The sequence below is a fragment of the Paraphaeosphaeria sporulosa genome (genome assembly GCF_001642045.1).
Source record: "Paraphaeosphaeria sporulosa strain AP3s5-JAC2a unplaced genomic scaffold CC84scaffold_6, whole genome shotgun sequence".
Lineage (NCBI taxonomy): Eukaryota > Fungi > Ascomycota > Dothideomycetes > Pleosporales > Didymosphaeriaceae > Paraphaeosphaeria > Paraphaeosphaeria sporulosa.
In genome coordinates, this window is record NW_017253365.1 from 1,817,032 (window position 1) to 1,832,140 (window position 15,109).

General features: G+C 56.2%; 7 protein-coding genes across 7 annotated transcripts; 3 read left to right on the forward strand and 4 right to left on the reverse strand.

Moving 5' to 3' along the window:
* Positions 1–531: 531 nt before the first annotated feature.
* Positions 532–2,320, reverse strand: CC84DRAFT_1196943 (uncharacterized protein; the record flags this gene model as incomplete). The annotated part of the gene is made up of 2 exons (XM_018181494.1): positions 532–2,089; positions 2,146–2,320. The coding sequence occupies 2 exons, from the start codon at positions 2,318–2,320 to the stop codon at positions 852–854; spliced, it is 1,413 nt and encodes a 470-aa protein (XP_018035337.1). The 3' UTR covers positions 532–851.
* Positions 2,321–3,935: 1,615 nt separating this feature from the next.
* CC84DRAFT_1260246 (uncharacterized protein) lies at positions 3,936–5,408 on the forward strand. The gene is made up of 2 exons (XM_018184980.1): positions 3,936–4,350; positions 4,408–5,408. Exons 1-2 carry the CDS (start codon positions 3,978–3,980, stop codon positions 5,199–5,201), a joined length of 1,167 nt encoding a protein of 388 aa, XP_018035338.1. The 5' UTR covers positions 3,936–3,977; the 3' UTR covers positions 5,202–5,408.
* Positions 5,409–6,627: 1,219 nt separating this feature from the next.
* CC84DRAFT_1177102 (uncharacterized protein) lies at positions 6,628–8,572 on the reverse strand (the record flags this gene model as incomplete). Its single annotated transcript, XM_018180264.1, has 3 exons — positions 6,628–7,142; positions 7,202–7,627; positions 7,687–8,572. 3 exons carry the CDS (start codon positions 8,570–8,572, stop codon positions 6,628–6,630), a joined length of 1,827 nt encoding a protein of 608 aa, XP_018035339.1.
* Positions 8,573–9,645: 1,073 nt separating this feature from the next.
* CC84DRAFT_1177103 (uncharacterized protein) lies at positions 9,646–10,137 on the reverse strand (the record flags this gene model as incomplete). Its single annotated transcript, XM_018180265.1, has 1 exon — positions 9,646–10,137. One exon carries the CDS (start codon positions 10,135–10,137, stop codon positions 9,646–9,648), a length of 492 nt encoding a protein of 163 aa, XP_018035340.1.
* Positions 10,138–10,701: 564 nt separating this feature from the next.
* CC84DRAFT_1165325 (uncharacterized protein) lies at positions 10,702–11,668 on the reverse strand. Its single transcript, XM_018178690.1, has one exon. It carries the CDS (start codon positions 11,643–11,645, stop codon positions 10,932–10,934), a length of 714 nt encoding a protein of 237 aa, XP_018035341.1. The 5' UTR covers positions 11,646–11,668; the 3' UTR covers positions 10,702–10,931.
* A 773-nt stretch (positions 11,669–12,441) lies between these two features.
* On the forward strand, positions 12,442–13,176 carry CC84DRAFT_1092825 (uncharacterized protein; the record flags this gene model as incomplete). The annotated part of the gene is made up of 2 exons (XM_018174486.1): positions 12,442–12,519; positions 12,568–13,176. The coding sequence occupies 2 exons, from the start codon at positions 12,442–12,444 to the stop codon at positions 13,174–13,176; spliced, it is 687 nt and encodes a 228-aa protein (XP_018035342.1).
* Positions 13,177–13,235: 59 nt separating this feature from the next.
* CC84DRAFT_811029 (acetylornithine aminotransferase mitochondrial precursor) lies at positions 13,236–15,071 on the forward strand. The gene is made up of 3 exons (XM_018187519.1): positions 13,236–13,584; positions 13,638–13,877; positions 13,934–15,071. Exons 1-3 carry the CDS (start codon positions 13,435–13,437, stop codon positions 15,005–15,007), a joined length of 1,464 nt encoding a protein of 487 aa, XP_018035343.1. The 5' UTR covers positions 13,236–13,434; the 3' UTR covers positions 15,008–15,071.
* Positions 15,072–15,109: the final 38 nt, after the last annotated feature.

A 15,109-nucleotide genomic window follows, 5' to 3' on the forward strand; every position in this document is an offset into this window, starting at 1 on the left:
GAGCGGCATAGTAGAGGAGCGGCATAGTAGAGGAGCGGCATAGTAGAGGAGCGGCATAGTAGAGGAGCGGCATAGTAGAGGAGCGGCATAGTAGAAGAGCGGCATAGTAGTGTAGCGGATCGATCTTTTGTGCATAGTTTTTAGTGTTCCCTTCCACTCTGTCTCTTCCTCGCAGTCTCTCTCAAGATCGCTGGCTCACATACGACCTAACATGTCTTCGCAGAGTCTCTCGTATACTCAACAGCCCAGTATTACCACCAGACTTCGTCAGTGCTAAAGATCGCAGTGGAATCTACTCCACAATCAACTATTGGCCGATAGAAGCCCAAAAGTCCCCCAAGACTCGTGCGGTACGCCGTTATCTGTTCTTGCCTTCTTTTATCAAGAGATCTTAGATGATGTAGTGCTTCCCCCATCTTATTCTTGAATTTTCTATATTGATCTACATGTTTCTTTCTCTTCGTGGCTTTTCACCTATTCAGCTGTGCAGTGAGCCGTGCTTACTAAGCTATGCTGAAGTCGAACTAATCTGCTCATCCGTTCGCGCAGCAAGCTCAGGGCGTTTTGCGAGGAAGAAGGGGTAAGGATGGCCTTGGACCGTTTGGCAGATTATTTGAGCTTCTGCCTCGCGAGTCGCTGTTTCTACTACAACCAGCACTCCTTCCACACGCCATAGGAGTTTTCTGGACGTCCAAAGAGTCTGAGCAACAATGGCGCGCGTAGAAGTGGAGTACGGTTCTGTAGCATTCTTCATCTATCCTTTAGACATTCTTCCATATACGCCACTAAGTTCCTGATATTTTTTTTTCCCAACGCCGAGCCATGCATGCCTTTTTCCTCGATAATTCTTCCTACCCCTTGATCTCCACCTCCATTGCAGCCCTCACATGCCCCTCGGTTGTCCTCGCTAATCCCTCCCTCGCATAAAAGTCCATGGGATACAGATTCCTCCTAACCTCGCTCTCTCCCACCTCCTCATCTAACCACGGCGCCTCCCGCACGCCCAGGGCAACGAGTGCCTCGTACGGGCTCAGCAGCGGCCGTGGAAACGCATAACCCCAGTCGATGCTCAGCCTTGGACACGCAATCTGCACCCAGGCATCGACGTCGTCCATCATGGCGAGCTTTCCGGGGAAGATTTCCGAGAGAAGCAGGTTGATGGACTTGAGGCCCTGGCGCTTGAGCTCGTTCTCGATGAGAGTCAGGGTGTGCGGGTTGCCCTGGCGACCGAGGCTACCGAGGATGATGCCCCAGGTGGTGGCCTTGCGGGCGGTGAGGATGGCGGTGCGGCGGAGCGAGTACAGCGAGGTGTGCTGGTAGGTTTCGTGGGTAAGGCGGCGGGAGTAGGGGTCGTAGCGGTAGGCGGGGATGGAGGGGTTGGCGATCATGGCGCTCTCGAGGTGGAAGCGGCCGTCGCCGAGGTAGAGGAGGAGGTCCGGGACGGGCTCTTCGCGGCCTTTGGCGTCGAGCTGGCCGTGCTGGATGGCCATGGAGGGCGAGGTGCAGCCGAGGATTTCGCCCTTGGAGAGCGGCGCGATCTGCGGGACGATGGCGGTGAAGCCCTCGCGCTTCAGGACGGAGACGATGCCGTGAATGGTGGCGTTGAACTGGATGGTGCCGACGAGTGCGATGGTCTTGCCGGTGGGGAAGTTCTGGGTTATGGTGTTGACGAGGTGCTGCGTATCGATGCCTATCGCGACGAAGATGTAGAGCGTGGCGATCTTGGTGACTGCCACGGGTATCAGGCAGCTGTGCGCGTAGTGGATGAGCAGGTCGCAGCCCAGGGCGCGCGCCGTGAAGTCGTCAATGCAGCAGGCGCCGTACGTCACGTCGCCCATGATCAGCGTGGTGGTGCCGGGGCAGAACTGCGTGAGGATGTCCGAGATGGTGGTCGCGAAGAGCAGCAGGCCCTCGGGGAACTGCAGGGCGATCGACCTGGCGCCCGACGAGCGGATGCGGTGGATGCATTTGTGGATCTCGAAGTTGTAGTTGGGCGGGAGGAGTGCGATGGCGGCGTTGATGTCGGCGTCGTTGAGGATGGAGTCGGGGATCGAGTTCAGCGCGCGGGCAGTGCGGCGAGGCTGGGCAACTGCGCTCCTTGTTAGACGCCGGAGAGCAGGCGCTGGCGGCTGGGCTGTCTCACACCTTGTATCGCCGACGAGTCCTCGATGTTGGCATTTGGGTCTGCGCTGCCCGCCTCTGCCGCCGATTTCCTGCCTACAAACCGGCGCCTGGGCTGCTTGGGTACAGCGCGCACCTCCTCAGGCACACCGTCCTCAGCTGCCGGCCCCAGGTTTGTCTGCGCTCGGTCGTCCTCCATCTTCCTTTTCGCGCGTCCGTGTTGCTGGCGCGGGCGCTGTCTTTTTCGTGTAGCGGGGCGAAACCAGGCGCAGGCGCTCCAAGGTGGGGTGGACTTTTTCTACCAGCCCCGCAACGGCGCTCTTCGTTGCGCGCTCTTCTACCTGCGTCATCTCGAACACCGCAACGACCACGTGCCAGGCGAGCATACAAGTCGTAAAGCCATCCCTTCGCTTGTCGCCCAGATAGAAGCGTCCACGAAATGTTCTGCCGTCAAAGCCCCGCGTGGCCCAACAAACCGCACACCAGGTGTACAGCCATTGACAACTGCACCACACGCTTGCCTAAGCACCCTCCATCCCGCTGGCCCCAAAGTCTTCCGAGGTAGCTGTACGCGAGTGCGTGGTGCCCCTTATCCATGGCAACAGATATCTTCCACTCACCGGCACTGAGTCTTTTGAAAGCAGCACCCAAACCCATGCGCATCCGAGTGGGTGCTGGATAAACTTCAGATTGCGCGTTCCACTGATATCAATGCTGTGAGAAGCATGTGTGCTGCGTCGACCTGCTCGGGATATTCACCCCATGAGTATATAGTGAAGAGGTGCTTAACCTCTGAAGGACTGAGCATTGGACGAGCCATGTGAAACAGCGCTCCCAGGTACCACACACCAAACAATGCACGGAGACGTGCGCCCTGGAGTAGCAACCGCTGCACTCTAGGAGGGAGCGGGTGGTTGTCCGTATGCTTCTTGAAGTCTTTCCGGTTTGTAATGAGGTAGATCGAACTGTCTTGAAGCCCCAAGGCGAGTATGAAAAGGGGCACAAAGTAAGTGAAGAGCGGATCATGGTACGAGTTCCTTAACAAAAACGTCGTAAGTGGTGTAGAATGGGGTTGATCAGTGTCTCTTTCATCTCAGAGCTGGAACTGGCCTAAAATGCATGCTCGTCGCGAGCAGAGCAAAACTTGATATTTGAGTCGCACGATGCTGTCATCGAATAGGGCTACAGCTCACCGCGCAGAGAGATCCAGACATCGGTGACCGCTCAAACGGCTTCACCTACTCCCTGTTGTTGATGCATCGGCGACAAGCAGGGCGAGACAAGGCTGAGATTGAAGGACGGCTCGTCCAACCCCCAACCGGGAGAGTAACAGCAAAAGGCGTCTGCCACAGTACCGAACGGTAAACATCTCGAGTGACCCATGGCATGTCTGCTCGAGGTGGAACGGCTACGTGAAACAAAAAAAAAACGGAATGTCATTTGATCAGGCGTGGGGAACGAGGGATTTTTCTACATCGATCTGCATTGCAAGAGCTGCATGTCTCCAGATAGCAATTACCCTGGGGATTCGACTGGGGTTCTTTTGCATCCCTAGGCGGGCGAGCTACCCAGCTCGAAAGCCACTTGTCAGCCGGCACACCATACCATGGCTTTGTGCCCACGTACGAGAGCAGTAAGAATCCTGGAAATTCTGAACTGGCATACTGGTTCTTATATCTGGGGCCTGTTTCACTGGACCTCGAGTCGCTGCGACACTTTTCTTGCGTGTAGCAAGCACGCCTAGGCTGCTGCCAGGCAACAACAATTGAACCCCACATTGGACCGAACCTCGGAATCTACGATACACAGTAAACCACCACAACCCCCACCTAGTTGAGCTCATTACAGGGCGCACAATGCTATTACAGCATTCACGCCGCCGTGTTTCTCGTCTTCTTCTCGTCAACCGTCTCAGCGCCCGCTTCCGCAGCACAACACCCGAAGACTTCAAAGAACTACGGGAGAATGAGATCGAGACGGACAATTGTGATCTGGGAGAGAGTCATACAGAGCAAAACCAAAACACCGTCGCAGACGAAGCACCTTTTCCATTGAACAGTCTACCCGCCGATCTGCTTGTTCTTGTAATCGAACAGCTAGTCGTCGCGTACCTCAGCGGTCCAGAGTCAGACCCCACCGAACCACCGTCAACACCACGTGCGCGCATCCTCTATCCGAAAAAATGTTGTTGGAATCTCCACACTATCCTCTCCCTCCGCCTTGTAAACAGTGCGTCATTGACTGTATCCCATGTGTGCTTTAGATACCCAACTAATCTGGACAAAGGGACTTGGGCCAAAGAGATACTTCTCTCCCTTCACAACAACATAATCCTACCAAACCTGTCTATGTCCCTCAACGCACGTCTGTTGCCATGCACCAGCCCCTCTATCCCCCATCGCCGCACCCTGTTCGCCTCCGCTCTCTACAATTCCACTCTCTCAATTTCCAATCGGCGCATAGGAGACACCCTTCCTAAGCGCATCATTTCCTGTGCAAACCACGCTTTATCGCTTTCTCCCCCGCCGCCTTTTCCGAAAAAAGAAATTTTGAAAAGGCTCTGCACGGCTGCGAGCCAAAAGACGACGTATGGACGTGTTCGTCTCCTCGCCCCAATCGCACAATTTCCAAAGAGCAACATGCGTTGTTATCCCGGGCTTACAAATGCCCGCGCTCGCAACTACCTCCCGCAGTTGAATGGCGTTGTACCAAGGGACGGGACTCCAGACGACGAGCTGGTTGCGACTTATATATGCACACTCATCATTCTGGACATGGAGGACCATGCCATCGAGCTCCTCGATGCTGCTGCCGTTCTCTACCCGAGCGATACTTTTGGGTGCGCGGATCGCGTGGCGAGGAACTGGGGACGGAAGAAGGTCCTTGACTGGTTTAAGCGGGAGGATGATGCGGAGAAGGTGACTGTGGGTGGAAACTACATGCGTGATGCGGAATGGCTGAAGCTCGAAGCACGGTCACATCGTGAGTTTTCGGATAACTTGTTGAGCGATGAGGTACATGTGCAGCGCGAAATACCGCATTGGGCAGAGAGGCAAGTACTGCCAGTGGAATGGGCATGATGCGGACCATGGTCCTGCATTCAATCAACGAGTGACTTTATCGTTGTTTGATGGACTTGACTCCCGGAGCAGTGCAAGCACAGAGACAAGTATTAGTATTGATAGGCCTGCGAGCGTTAGATCCCGAGGTCAGTCACAGCATCCACGGCGTGAACCGACTCGTCAAGTGCATACGGGAATCAACTATTGGGTGATCATCACAGGTGTCTCTTCGGCAAGACAAGGCTATGCAAACTCTCCATCTTGAAGTAGTTAACTGAAGTTGTACATCGCGTCCTTCGAAGCCTTACGACAATCCGTAACAAGCTCGGAAACCTTGCACCTGTAGCCAGTCAACTCCAAGCACACATAGTTTAGCCAAGTGCCGAACATATCCCCTCTGCGTATAGAAGAAAATGCTCACTGCACGGATTTAATCATCACCCATCCGCGGACTTTAAGGCACCCCTTGCCAAACGCGTGCGACGCTAGCCATACCGTAGCGAAAGACTGTACGCTAGTGTAGTACAGCAGGGCCGCCAGCGGCACCGCGTCAATTGTGGTCCCGAATAAGTAACACCGCGCGACCAGTGTCGAATGCTGTACGCGGGCCCGTCGCAAGTCGCAGGGTCAGCTTACTAGGTGGGTGCCACTCGGAAGCACAGCCCCTGCTGCGGGAGGGTGTTTAGCAGAGGGGAGACCCGGGTTTCGGGCAGTTGATGAATGTCGGAATAAACTTGGTGAAATTCTGAGCAGCGAGTGTGAGAGGGTTTGGCCGGCGGCAAGATACAGGAAGAAGAAGAGGTACAGACCGACCGATTCTTGCGGGCGGCAGAGATTCCACGTCGAAAAGCACCTGCGGTCCTGCACTGGGAAAGAAAGAACTTGGAACGAACGCTCGCAACCTCAGCCATCATCACAACCTCAAACCCATCAACATCACACTATCCGAAATGCACGACCCCTACTCCAATTCCCACCGTCTCTACAACCCGTTAGACCCGGAATTGTCCCTCTTAAATGCGTACGCCTACCGCACATATAGACACCCACCCACCCACCTCAACATCGTCATCCACTACCGCCGCGCAACCTGCTGCCAGCGCCTCGTCTTGCTGCTCTGCACTGTGCTCATGTTTTTTGGGCTCATGGCTGTGCTCGGTATGGTGATGTGTGGGGTGCGGTATAGAGGGCAGCCGGGGATGAGTGTGGGGTGGTGTTGAAAGTGGATATGGCTCTGGCGATAGCGGTGATTAAAACTAGGACAGGGGGGTAGGAGGGAGCAGAGACTCGAGCGTGGGATTCGAAGCATGGCGTTCTGGGGCTTTTGGAGGCCACAGGTTGTGTTCTTGGTCAGAGGAAGGAGGCTCGTCTGGGCGTGTATGGTGGACGCAGGGTAGACTCGGACACCTCAACAGACGATTTCCAGGAGCATTTTTGACAGCTCTCACGGCGCATACCCGCCTATCGAACCAAAGGGCCCATATGGGCTGTAGCCCGGAAAGTAACCTGGCGGACCCGGAGTATATGGAGCGGCGCCTGATCCCGACGAACTGTGCCATATCGGATTCATCGGTGGCGTTCTTTGCGGCCAGTTGTAGCCGTGATTCTGGGGCCAGCCTCTGCGCGGCATGGTCCACGTCTCGTAAGGCGTCGCGGGCTGTCCTGGAGGCCCGCTGCGAGAACCGTTTCGAAAGTGACCTTGCGGTTCACTTTCCAGGTTACCTCCCGGTCTGCTCTGTGGAATGCGATGGCGGGAAGGGTTTGGAGCCGCATTGCGATATCCGCCACGAGGCATGCTCTGCGAGTTGTATGGCATCCGCTGGTTGGGACGCCCATTTCCGGACCGATTCCCACCGCTTCTGGTCTGTCTTTGGACTGAAGACGGAGGCCCGTTTCGTCCCCAGGAGTGGGACTGCTGCTGACCCTGGGCAGCGCGTTCCGCTCGGCGTACAAGCATCGCTGTACACAATCATTGTTAGTCGCGATCCGAGATACTTGATAGTCTGAGCATAACATACCTTTCGGCGCTGTGGGCGCATCTGGCGGCGGCTTGCTCTTCCCTTCATCCTCCTGTCTCTCTTCTTCTTGCACTCTCTTTTTCTCTTCCTCAGCCTCCACAAGCGCCGCCAACCTCCGTGCTTCCTCCACTAATTTATCCACTTTCTCCTGTGCCGTCATCATCACATCGACCAACTCAGGAGCACGAGGCTGACACTCGCTCTCAATGCTCGCGATTTCCTCTTTACTGAGGATGTACTTGGAATGGCGTGCGTTCGCAACTTCCTCTTTGAGACTCGTGACCTGCTCCAGGATCCGCGAGCCCCGCGCTTCCAAGACAGGATCGTGTTCGTCGTTCTCGACGCCTTCGGCGATCTTGACTTTGATACTGTCCATGCGTTCTGTGATGGACTGTATGCGGTCGGTGAAGGCGTCCGGAGAGTACGCTGTAGCTTTTGTGTGCCGTTAGCTGTGAGTGTGTATAGTGTAGCCTGGGGTAACTCACCACCTTTTGCATCGCTCGACGGTGACGCTTTCTCCACGACTACCTCGGAAACCGCAGCCGTGCTCCCCTCTGTAACGTGGTATTCCTGCCCCGGCTGCTGCGCCGCATCGAGAGTGGATACAATGCCCGTAGCCGCCTCCACCTGCTCCTCTCCTTCGACCGAAGGCGACGACCGCGGCTCACTCGGCGGCGGTGACGGCAGCTCTCTGGCAAAAGAATCGCGCACGGCCAAATCAGGCTTCCTCAGCTTGAACTTGTGGAGAGGCTCTGGTACACGCGCCTGATCTGCCACCATATCCCTACTAGGGGGAATGATGATACCGTTGCGCTCCGGGTTGCGAATGGGTAGGCGAGGCGGAGCTGCAGCGAGGGGAAGAGGTTGTGGCCCCAAATCTTTGGGCACTCTCTCCTCCCTTTTTGGAGGCAGAATTTGCAGGTGAGAAGCGACAGAGAGAGGACGAGGATAGAGATCGGCATCGGTGCCGTTCGGTTCATACCCTTTCCCCTCCTGTTTGAATTTGCGCATGCTCAGGGGAAGTGCAAGCAGCTCGCGAGGGGCAGGTCCCGGCCTCATACTTACGCAGCTCGGTACATGTACTCCTTGTTCCCACCTGATGCTGCGAACGGGTTGGCGGGGCGGAGCCGGAGGCGAAGGCAGTTCGAGGGGAGCAGGCACTGACACCGTATTGACGCCGCTCTCTACCTCAACCTGTTTCATGATCGGCGCCGAGATCTTGCGACGGTCAGTTGATGGAGCAGCAGGGTCCTTCTTCTTCAGCGTCTCGCGCAGGCTCTGGAACCCCTTGCGCATGGAGCCCCTCAAGCTGCCGAAACGGCTGGAGGAGTCCTGGGTGGACTCTGTGGTTGGACGGGGAATGCGAGACATGGTGGGATGGATAGAAAAGATGCAGATACGAAGGCAAAGGGGATAAGAATTGGTAAAGTAATGACATAAAGTACGGTGCACAATCGAAGATTGGTGAACAGGATGCGAAGAGAAAGAACAACCTGAGATTGGGTATTGAAAAGCTGTGCGCGACTGCCTGCGCACCTTGAGATTCGCTACCGTGCAGCGCACGCAGAAACCCACACGTCCCGTTCAGCAATCCAAAGTTCAATACCACGCCGACGCCGCACGTGCTCGCCACGCAACAGAGCCCACTCCCAACAACCAATAGCTCGTCTATTGTTGCTCCTTGTTACCGTTTGGCGATATTCTTAGCCGTGTTCGTGATCGAGTTCGTGAGGTTCGACCCCGTTTTTGTCGCTTTTCCTACCGTGTTTCCGACACCGCTGACCTTGTCCCCAACACCGCCTACCGTCGATGTGGCCGTCTGAGCCAATGCGCCCGTCGTCTTCCCGAGAGTCTTCGACGCCGAACCGACCGTCTGGCCCAGCCTGCCCGCAGTTTTTCCAACAGCCGAACTCACCTTGCCTAGGCTCTTACCAATATTTGCGAAGGCATCGTCTGCGGCGCTGGTAGAATGTCAGCATCCAACAATCGAAGCATGTAGCGTGCGGGTGAGCGAGATGGCTATGCTAGGGAAAGAGGAGGGACGGGGATCTGTTGAGCCACCACGAAGACGCGGACGACGATATGATCAATACCTGATCTTTGATTGACTGACTTGTACAATTACCCAATGATGCGATGGTCTAACTCCGTAACGCTTGAAGGAGACCCCAGAGTCGTAGATAGATAGATACAGCGCCAAGATAGGAAAGAAAAAGATTGTGCGCCGTGCAGTCTTGACGAAGCTCGACTTGCGAAGCGGATGCCAGGATGTTGTCGTCCCATTCGTTTTTTCTTCATGTGGCTCGTACGTAGAACACCAATCATGCACTACTCGCTGTTAATAAAGAAGTGAGAGTCAGACCGTGTGAGATGGGTGCGACTGTGTGGAAAATATGTGGGGTGGGAGTGGCGTGGTGGACGTGCTAGGGAACAATTCCAACTTACTATAACGACAGGGTCAGATCACCCCGGATGGAGGCCTTGAGCTCGATTTCTATCTCCAAGTTGGCATCCAGCTTGAGCTTGAGGCCGTCGGTGTCGTCGAGCGAACTCTTCTTCTCCTGGGGCTCCATCCGGTAGGGCTGGTTGGGGTCGGTGCCGCGCATGGGGATCTCGCCGCGCATTGCGCGGGCATAGGTAACGGGGCCGTCCATGGAGGTGCTGTCCGGGCCGATGCGCTCGAACATGCCCATCTGATTGAGCTCGCCATTCGCGTCAGCCTCCTCGAGCGCCTCCAGCGACGTCGTCTTCAGGTACTTGCCGTCCTCCATGCCCTTCTGGATGCGCTGCCGCCGGGCGCGGCGGGACGAGGACCGTGACCGTGCCGTCTGCTCGCCGGATTCGCGCTTTGCCTGCTTCTTTGCATTGATCGCCTTCTTCTGCTGCATCGTCGTCCGCTCATGCGGCTCGTCATCGTAGTTCTTGTTGTCGGCCATGGTGGGTGGTGGGGCTCGTGACTTGGGCGGGGATGTGGTTTTGGTCTGGGAATGGGAAGGCGGCTCGCGAAGAGTGTTCAGAGGGAACGAAGAGCACGTCGACTGCAGAGGACTGTCGAGGTACTATCCACGGCCAGCCCGCCGCCGAAAACAAGATTGATGCAACGAGCGACTGGGGCTGCCCGCACGGACCCGTGCAACGTTGGATGACATGGTAGGCATGGGCGTGATCCCTGTCGCCCGCCCCAATCCTGATCGCGATTGCCTACGTCATGCGGCGAAAGCGGCCCACGCATCAGGTCCATCGGAGGGCGGTGCACGCATGTGCAAGTGTTCCGACGGTACCGGCATCCTTCAACCGTGGGCCGCTTGTCCGCATGGAATCTAAGCCGACATAAAAGTTGGCAGAAAGCGGGCGGTTGATCGCTCCCATTGTCCAAACATGGGCGTGAAGACGCAGGTGCGGGGTCGGCTACAGCTCCCTGCAGCGCACTCTGCCACCGCTTCCCGGCGACGTTTCAAGCTGCAGCTCCACGGGGCGATACATCACATCTGCAGGCATTACGCTTCGCAACAGGTTGGCATTATGGTTACATAGCTTTTCTATGCAAATGCAAACATGGGTAATTACATAGTGAGCGCCGTGTTCCCAACGCCGGCAAGACGAACAAGCAAAAGCTCAGTGATCATCCAATCGTGCAACATAGGAAAAGCAGAGACAAGCCTCCGTCGGAAACATTTAGTTGCTGCATAAAATCAGCCGTCGCTCAGTGCAGTTGTAGACAGTAGGAAACTTACAGCAAACCAAGCGTGAGGTCACCGTGGATCTTCGCCTTGAGCTGGATCTCAATGTCCAGGTTGAGCTCCAAGCGCAACCGGAGCTGCTCGCCCTTGCTGTCGCCTTCCTCCTCACCACCGCCACCAGTCAAGCCTCCCAGAGCCTTGCCAGCCGTGTTGCCGACCTGGTTGACAGCGTTGCCGGCCGTGTTTTGAACCATGTCGGTGGCACCGCCAACGAGTTCTCCACCAGGAACGTTCTCGCCGATTGAGTCGAGCGGGCCGCCTCCCTTGCCGCCCTGCTGCTTCTTTTGGCGCTGGCGGTTGCGGCGGCCACCGGAGGCAGACACGTCGGATCGGGCGACAGACTCAGAGTCCGAGTCACCGCCTCGTCGTCCACGGCCGCGAGACTGGCGACGCCTCGATTGAGACTTGGACTTCTCTTGCTGGGGCTCGGGCTCCGAGTCGTCGGCATCGGCGTTGTTGGAGGTTTGTTTTCGTCCTGCGTCCTCTTGCTCAGCCTCTCCTTCAGCTTCACTATCGGGGGCGGGCGTGGCTTCAGGAGTTGGCTGTTGCTGCTGTTGCTTCTTGTTGCCCAACTTCTTCGGTGCCTTTTTCTCGGTTTTCTTACTCGTGCTTTCTGCTTGGCCAGATCCCCCTAGCGATGCGTTGGCATTGGCCTGGCCCTCTCCGGAGACGGAGTTCTTGGTCTCTTCAACTGTGTCCGCCATGATGATGTTGGGACTTCAGTTGGTGGTCGGGTGAATAAAGTGCGAATGGAGTAGTGCGGTGGGAATAATTTGGGAGGGATGCACGAGCGGCGCAAACTGTTAAGAGAAAAGTCGCAGAGGACAGGAACCGGTTTGATTGAGGAGGGTACATCACACCCATGCTCACACGAGCCACCCGCCTATGCACTCTGACGCAACAAGTGGCACGCTCAATCTCCCCACCAATCCTGCGAGGCGTCGCTGAAACTTGCCCTCATCCCTGCAAGCAGGTGCTTGTCGGAACGGGAAAGTGGGGACCGGAAGCAACACTGAGCCCATGCGTCCAGGTCCACTTGCCGTTTCCAAGTTTCGCGGGGGCTCTCGCCGCCAACGTCTTCCGGTGCCGACCATGACAGCGGCGCGCAAGCGCTTCGCATGATATCAGACGTCCAGACGCACGGCCGACTTCCGCTCCGCTCGTTGACGCAATCGATCACTAGCCTGATTGATCATCAGGGTGGCTGGGATGGCGAAGCCTTGTCGATCGTGAGGTAGCCCTCTGCATTCCAGGCTTGGCGCAATCGAGCGCACATGTGAAGCAGTGAAGGTAGTGAGCCTTCAACGTCTGTATTGTGAATGCAGAAAGGAACGTCGTAGGCAAGGAAGTGCTGGAAAGGGCATGGGAAGCACGATGCCCGCGTAGCGGGTTTTTCGGAGCGAGTTGCCCGCTCCGAACAAACAGCAGCATCCCTGAGCTCGAAAAGCCTTACGCACATATATAGCAACCACATCTATTAGTACACCGACGGACGACAACATGTCAACCCCAGAGGCTCAAGAAGCCGTCATCAGCGAGCGTATCGTCAAGCACATGAATGCTGACCATGCCGACTCAGTGAGATGCTCAACACAAAAAAATGAGTGCCAACGCTGAATCGTGCAGGTGCGCAGATATCTTAAAGCCTTCAAACAGAAATCCATCTCCGAGGTCCGTGACGCGCGCCTGACGGGTGTCACGTTGAATGATATGAAGTTCGATTGTGGTAAACAGCAAGTCATCATCCCCCTAGACCCGCCCATGAAAGCCATGCGGGAAGCACGCGAGCGCCTCATCCAACTTGACAAAGAGGCCCTCGACATACTCGGGCTTACCGACATTCCAATCACCAAGTACACCCCGCCATATGCACCGGGTCTCCACTGGATTCACTTGTTCAACTTTACGCAGTGCCTGATCGTGCTCACCACGTTCTCTCGGAGGGCCAATTTCAAATCCGGATCACTTATACACGACAACATACTATCTCATGTCCCCGGCTTTGGCGACTTCCTTTTCACGATTCAACCGTATCTTTTTTATATCATGGTGGGCATCCATGCTACGGAGACGGTGTTCATGGCCAGGAAACTAAACAGGCACGGGCTGACACCCTCTGAGCCGGTCTGGTGGGCCTGGATGACAAGTTGCTTCGTCGAAGGCAAGACGTGCTGGATGAGATTGGATGCTCATATTGATGAGAAGCTGAAGGAGAGGGAGGCGAAGAAGCATTGAGAGATCCAGCGACAAGAGCGTCCATCTGACGTCCATGACTCACTCAAATTGAGTCCTTGAGCGTCTGCTTTTCGCCTTGCTCCATCGCATGTATGGGCGTCTACAGCGCAAGCGGGATGTCACTCCGAATTCGGCAAGCGCAATCGATAAGGATCATTTTCGGCCTGTGGTCGGAGTCACATCAAGCTTAGAACTTTCAGACTGCATGATACCCCAAGCATAAGTTTGCACGTTTTTCCCCGTTGTCTTGTACTGCATATGAGTGTGATGGCTTTGCGATTTTCCACCAAGCGTTTCGCGACGACATTGCGCGCCTCGCGTGCCAATTGTGGCCCTGCGCGATATGCCTCCACGGCTGCTGCGCTGAAGGGCTCAAGCCTACCGCAAGATGTGAAGGACTCTATAGAGGTACAGTTGCTCGCCTGGAAGTCACTTGACACTATTTGCTAACAGAATGGCAGCGAGAAGCCTCTCTCCCGACGCCAGACCCCCCATCGACGTCCAAGACGGCCGGTCTCGTCAACCAACAGCTTCCGTACATGGTCCCGACCTACGTGCGCCCGCCCCCCATGTTCGAGAAAGGCGAAGGATGCTACTTGTACGATGTCGAGAACCGGAAATACCTCGACTTCACATCGGGCATTGCTGTCAATGCATTGGGACACTGCGACCCGGGCGTTACTCAGGCAATTTCTGAGCAGGTACAGAGCGTCTGGACAATGAGACATACAGCAGAATGCTAACTTGGTCTGCATAGGCACAACTTCTCATGCACACCTCGAACCTATATCACAACCCCCTGACTGGTCTCCTTTCGAAGCAGCTCATCCAGCTCACCCACGCGACCGGCGGTTTCGCGACCGCTACGAAAACCTTCATCTGCAACAGCGGATCCGAGGCCAACGAGGCTGCCATAAAGTTCGCGCGCAAGGTCGGAAAGGAAGTCGCACCAGGCAAAGATAAATATGACATTGTGTCCTTCACTGGCTCGTTCCATGGCCGCACCATGGGCTCTTTGAGCGCAACACCAAACCCCAAGTACCAGAAGCCGTTTGCGCCTATGGTTCCCGGCTTCCGGTACGGAACCTTCAACGATGTAGACGCCGTGAACGACCTGGTCACTGAGGGCACCTGCGGCGTGATCGTCGAGCCCATCCAAGGCGAGGGTGGCGTCAACGTCGCGACGCCGGAATTCCTGCTTGCGCTACGCAAGCGCTGCACCGAGGTCGGTGCCGTACTCATCTACGACGAGATCCAATGCGGTCTCGGAAGAACAGGCACATTCTGGGCCCACGCCTCGTACCCGAAAGAGGCCCATCCCGACATCGTCACTACGGCCAAGGCTCTGGGCAACGGCTTCCCCATCGGCGCTACCATTGTGAATGACTTTGTCTGCGACCACATCAAGATAGGCGACCACGGCACGACGTTCGGCGGGAACCCTCTCGGCTGCCGCGTTGCCTCCCACATCCTGTCGCGCCTCTCCTCCCCCGAGATCCTCGACTCTATACCCGCAAAGTCTGCCGCGTTCAAAAAGCATTTCGCTTTACTTCAGGAGCGTTTCCCAGACCGCGTCAAGGAAATCAGGGGCCAAGGCCTGATTCTCGGCCTGCAGCTTGACGAGGACCCGACGCCTATTGTGACCGCGGCGCGAGAACGAGGCCTCCTTATCATCACCTGCGGAACCAACACCCTGCGTTTCGTCCCGCCGCTTGTCATCACCGAGGCGGAGATCGATGCCGGCATGACCATCGTTGCGGAAGCGATGGAGAGCGTCTGGACCAAGGGCGAGCAGGTACCAGGCACTCCTGGGCAACAGGAGATGCGATGATGTGCACCTGCGCAAGCGAGTGGCTTGCTTTGCATTTCGAAGCACGGCGTTTTGGGTTCGGCAATTTATTTGTAGACTTTGGCGTGTAGATTAAAGGGTTAT

What these genes read in the sequence shown, in the direction of transcription:
- CC84DRAFT_811029 (XM_018187519.1), top strand. Translation starts at nt 13,435, where the DNA reads ATGAGTGTGATGGCTTTGCGATTTTCCACCAAGCGTTTCGCGACGACA. An exon ending in ATGTGAAGGACTCTATAGAG is followed by an intron (nt 13,585 to 13,637) that starts GTACAGTTGCTC and finishes ACAGAATGGCAG; the next exon opens with CGAGAAGCCTCTCTCCCGAC. An exon ending in CTCAGGCAATTTCTGAGCAG is followed by an intron (nt 13,878 to 13,933) that starts GTACAGAGCGTC and finishes TGGTCTGCATAG; the next exon opens with GCACAACTTCTCATGCACAC.
- CC84DRAFT_1260246 (XM_018184980.1), top strand. Translation starts at nt 3,978, where the DNA reads ATGCTATTACAGCATTCACGCCGCCGTGTTTCTCGTCTTCTTCTCGTC. An exon ending in CTCCCTCCGCCTTGTAAACA is followed by an intron (nt 4,351 to 4,407) that starts GTGCGTCATTGA and finishes ATCTGGACAAAG; the next exon opens with GGACTTGGGCCAAAGAGATA.
- CC84DRAFT_1165325 (XM_018178690.1), bottom strand. Translation starts at nt 11,645, where the DNA reads ATGGCGGACACAGTTGAAGAGACCAAGAACTCCGTCTCCGGAGAGGGC.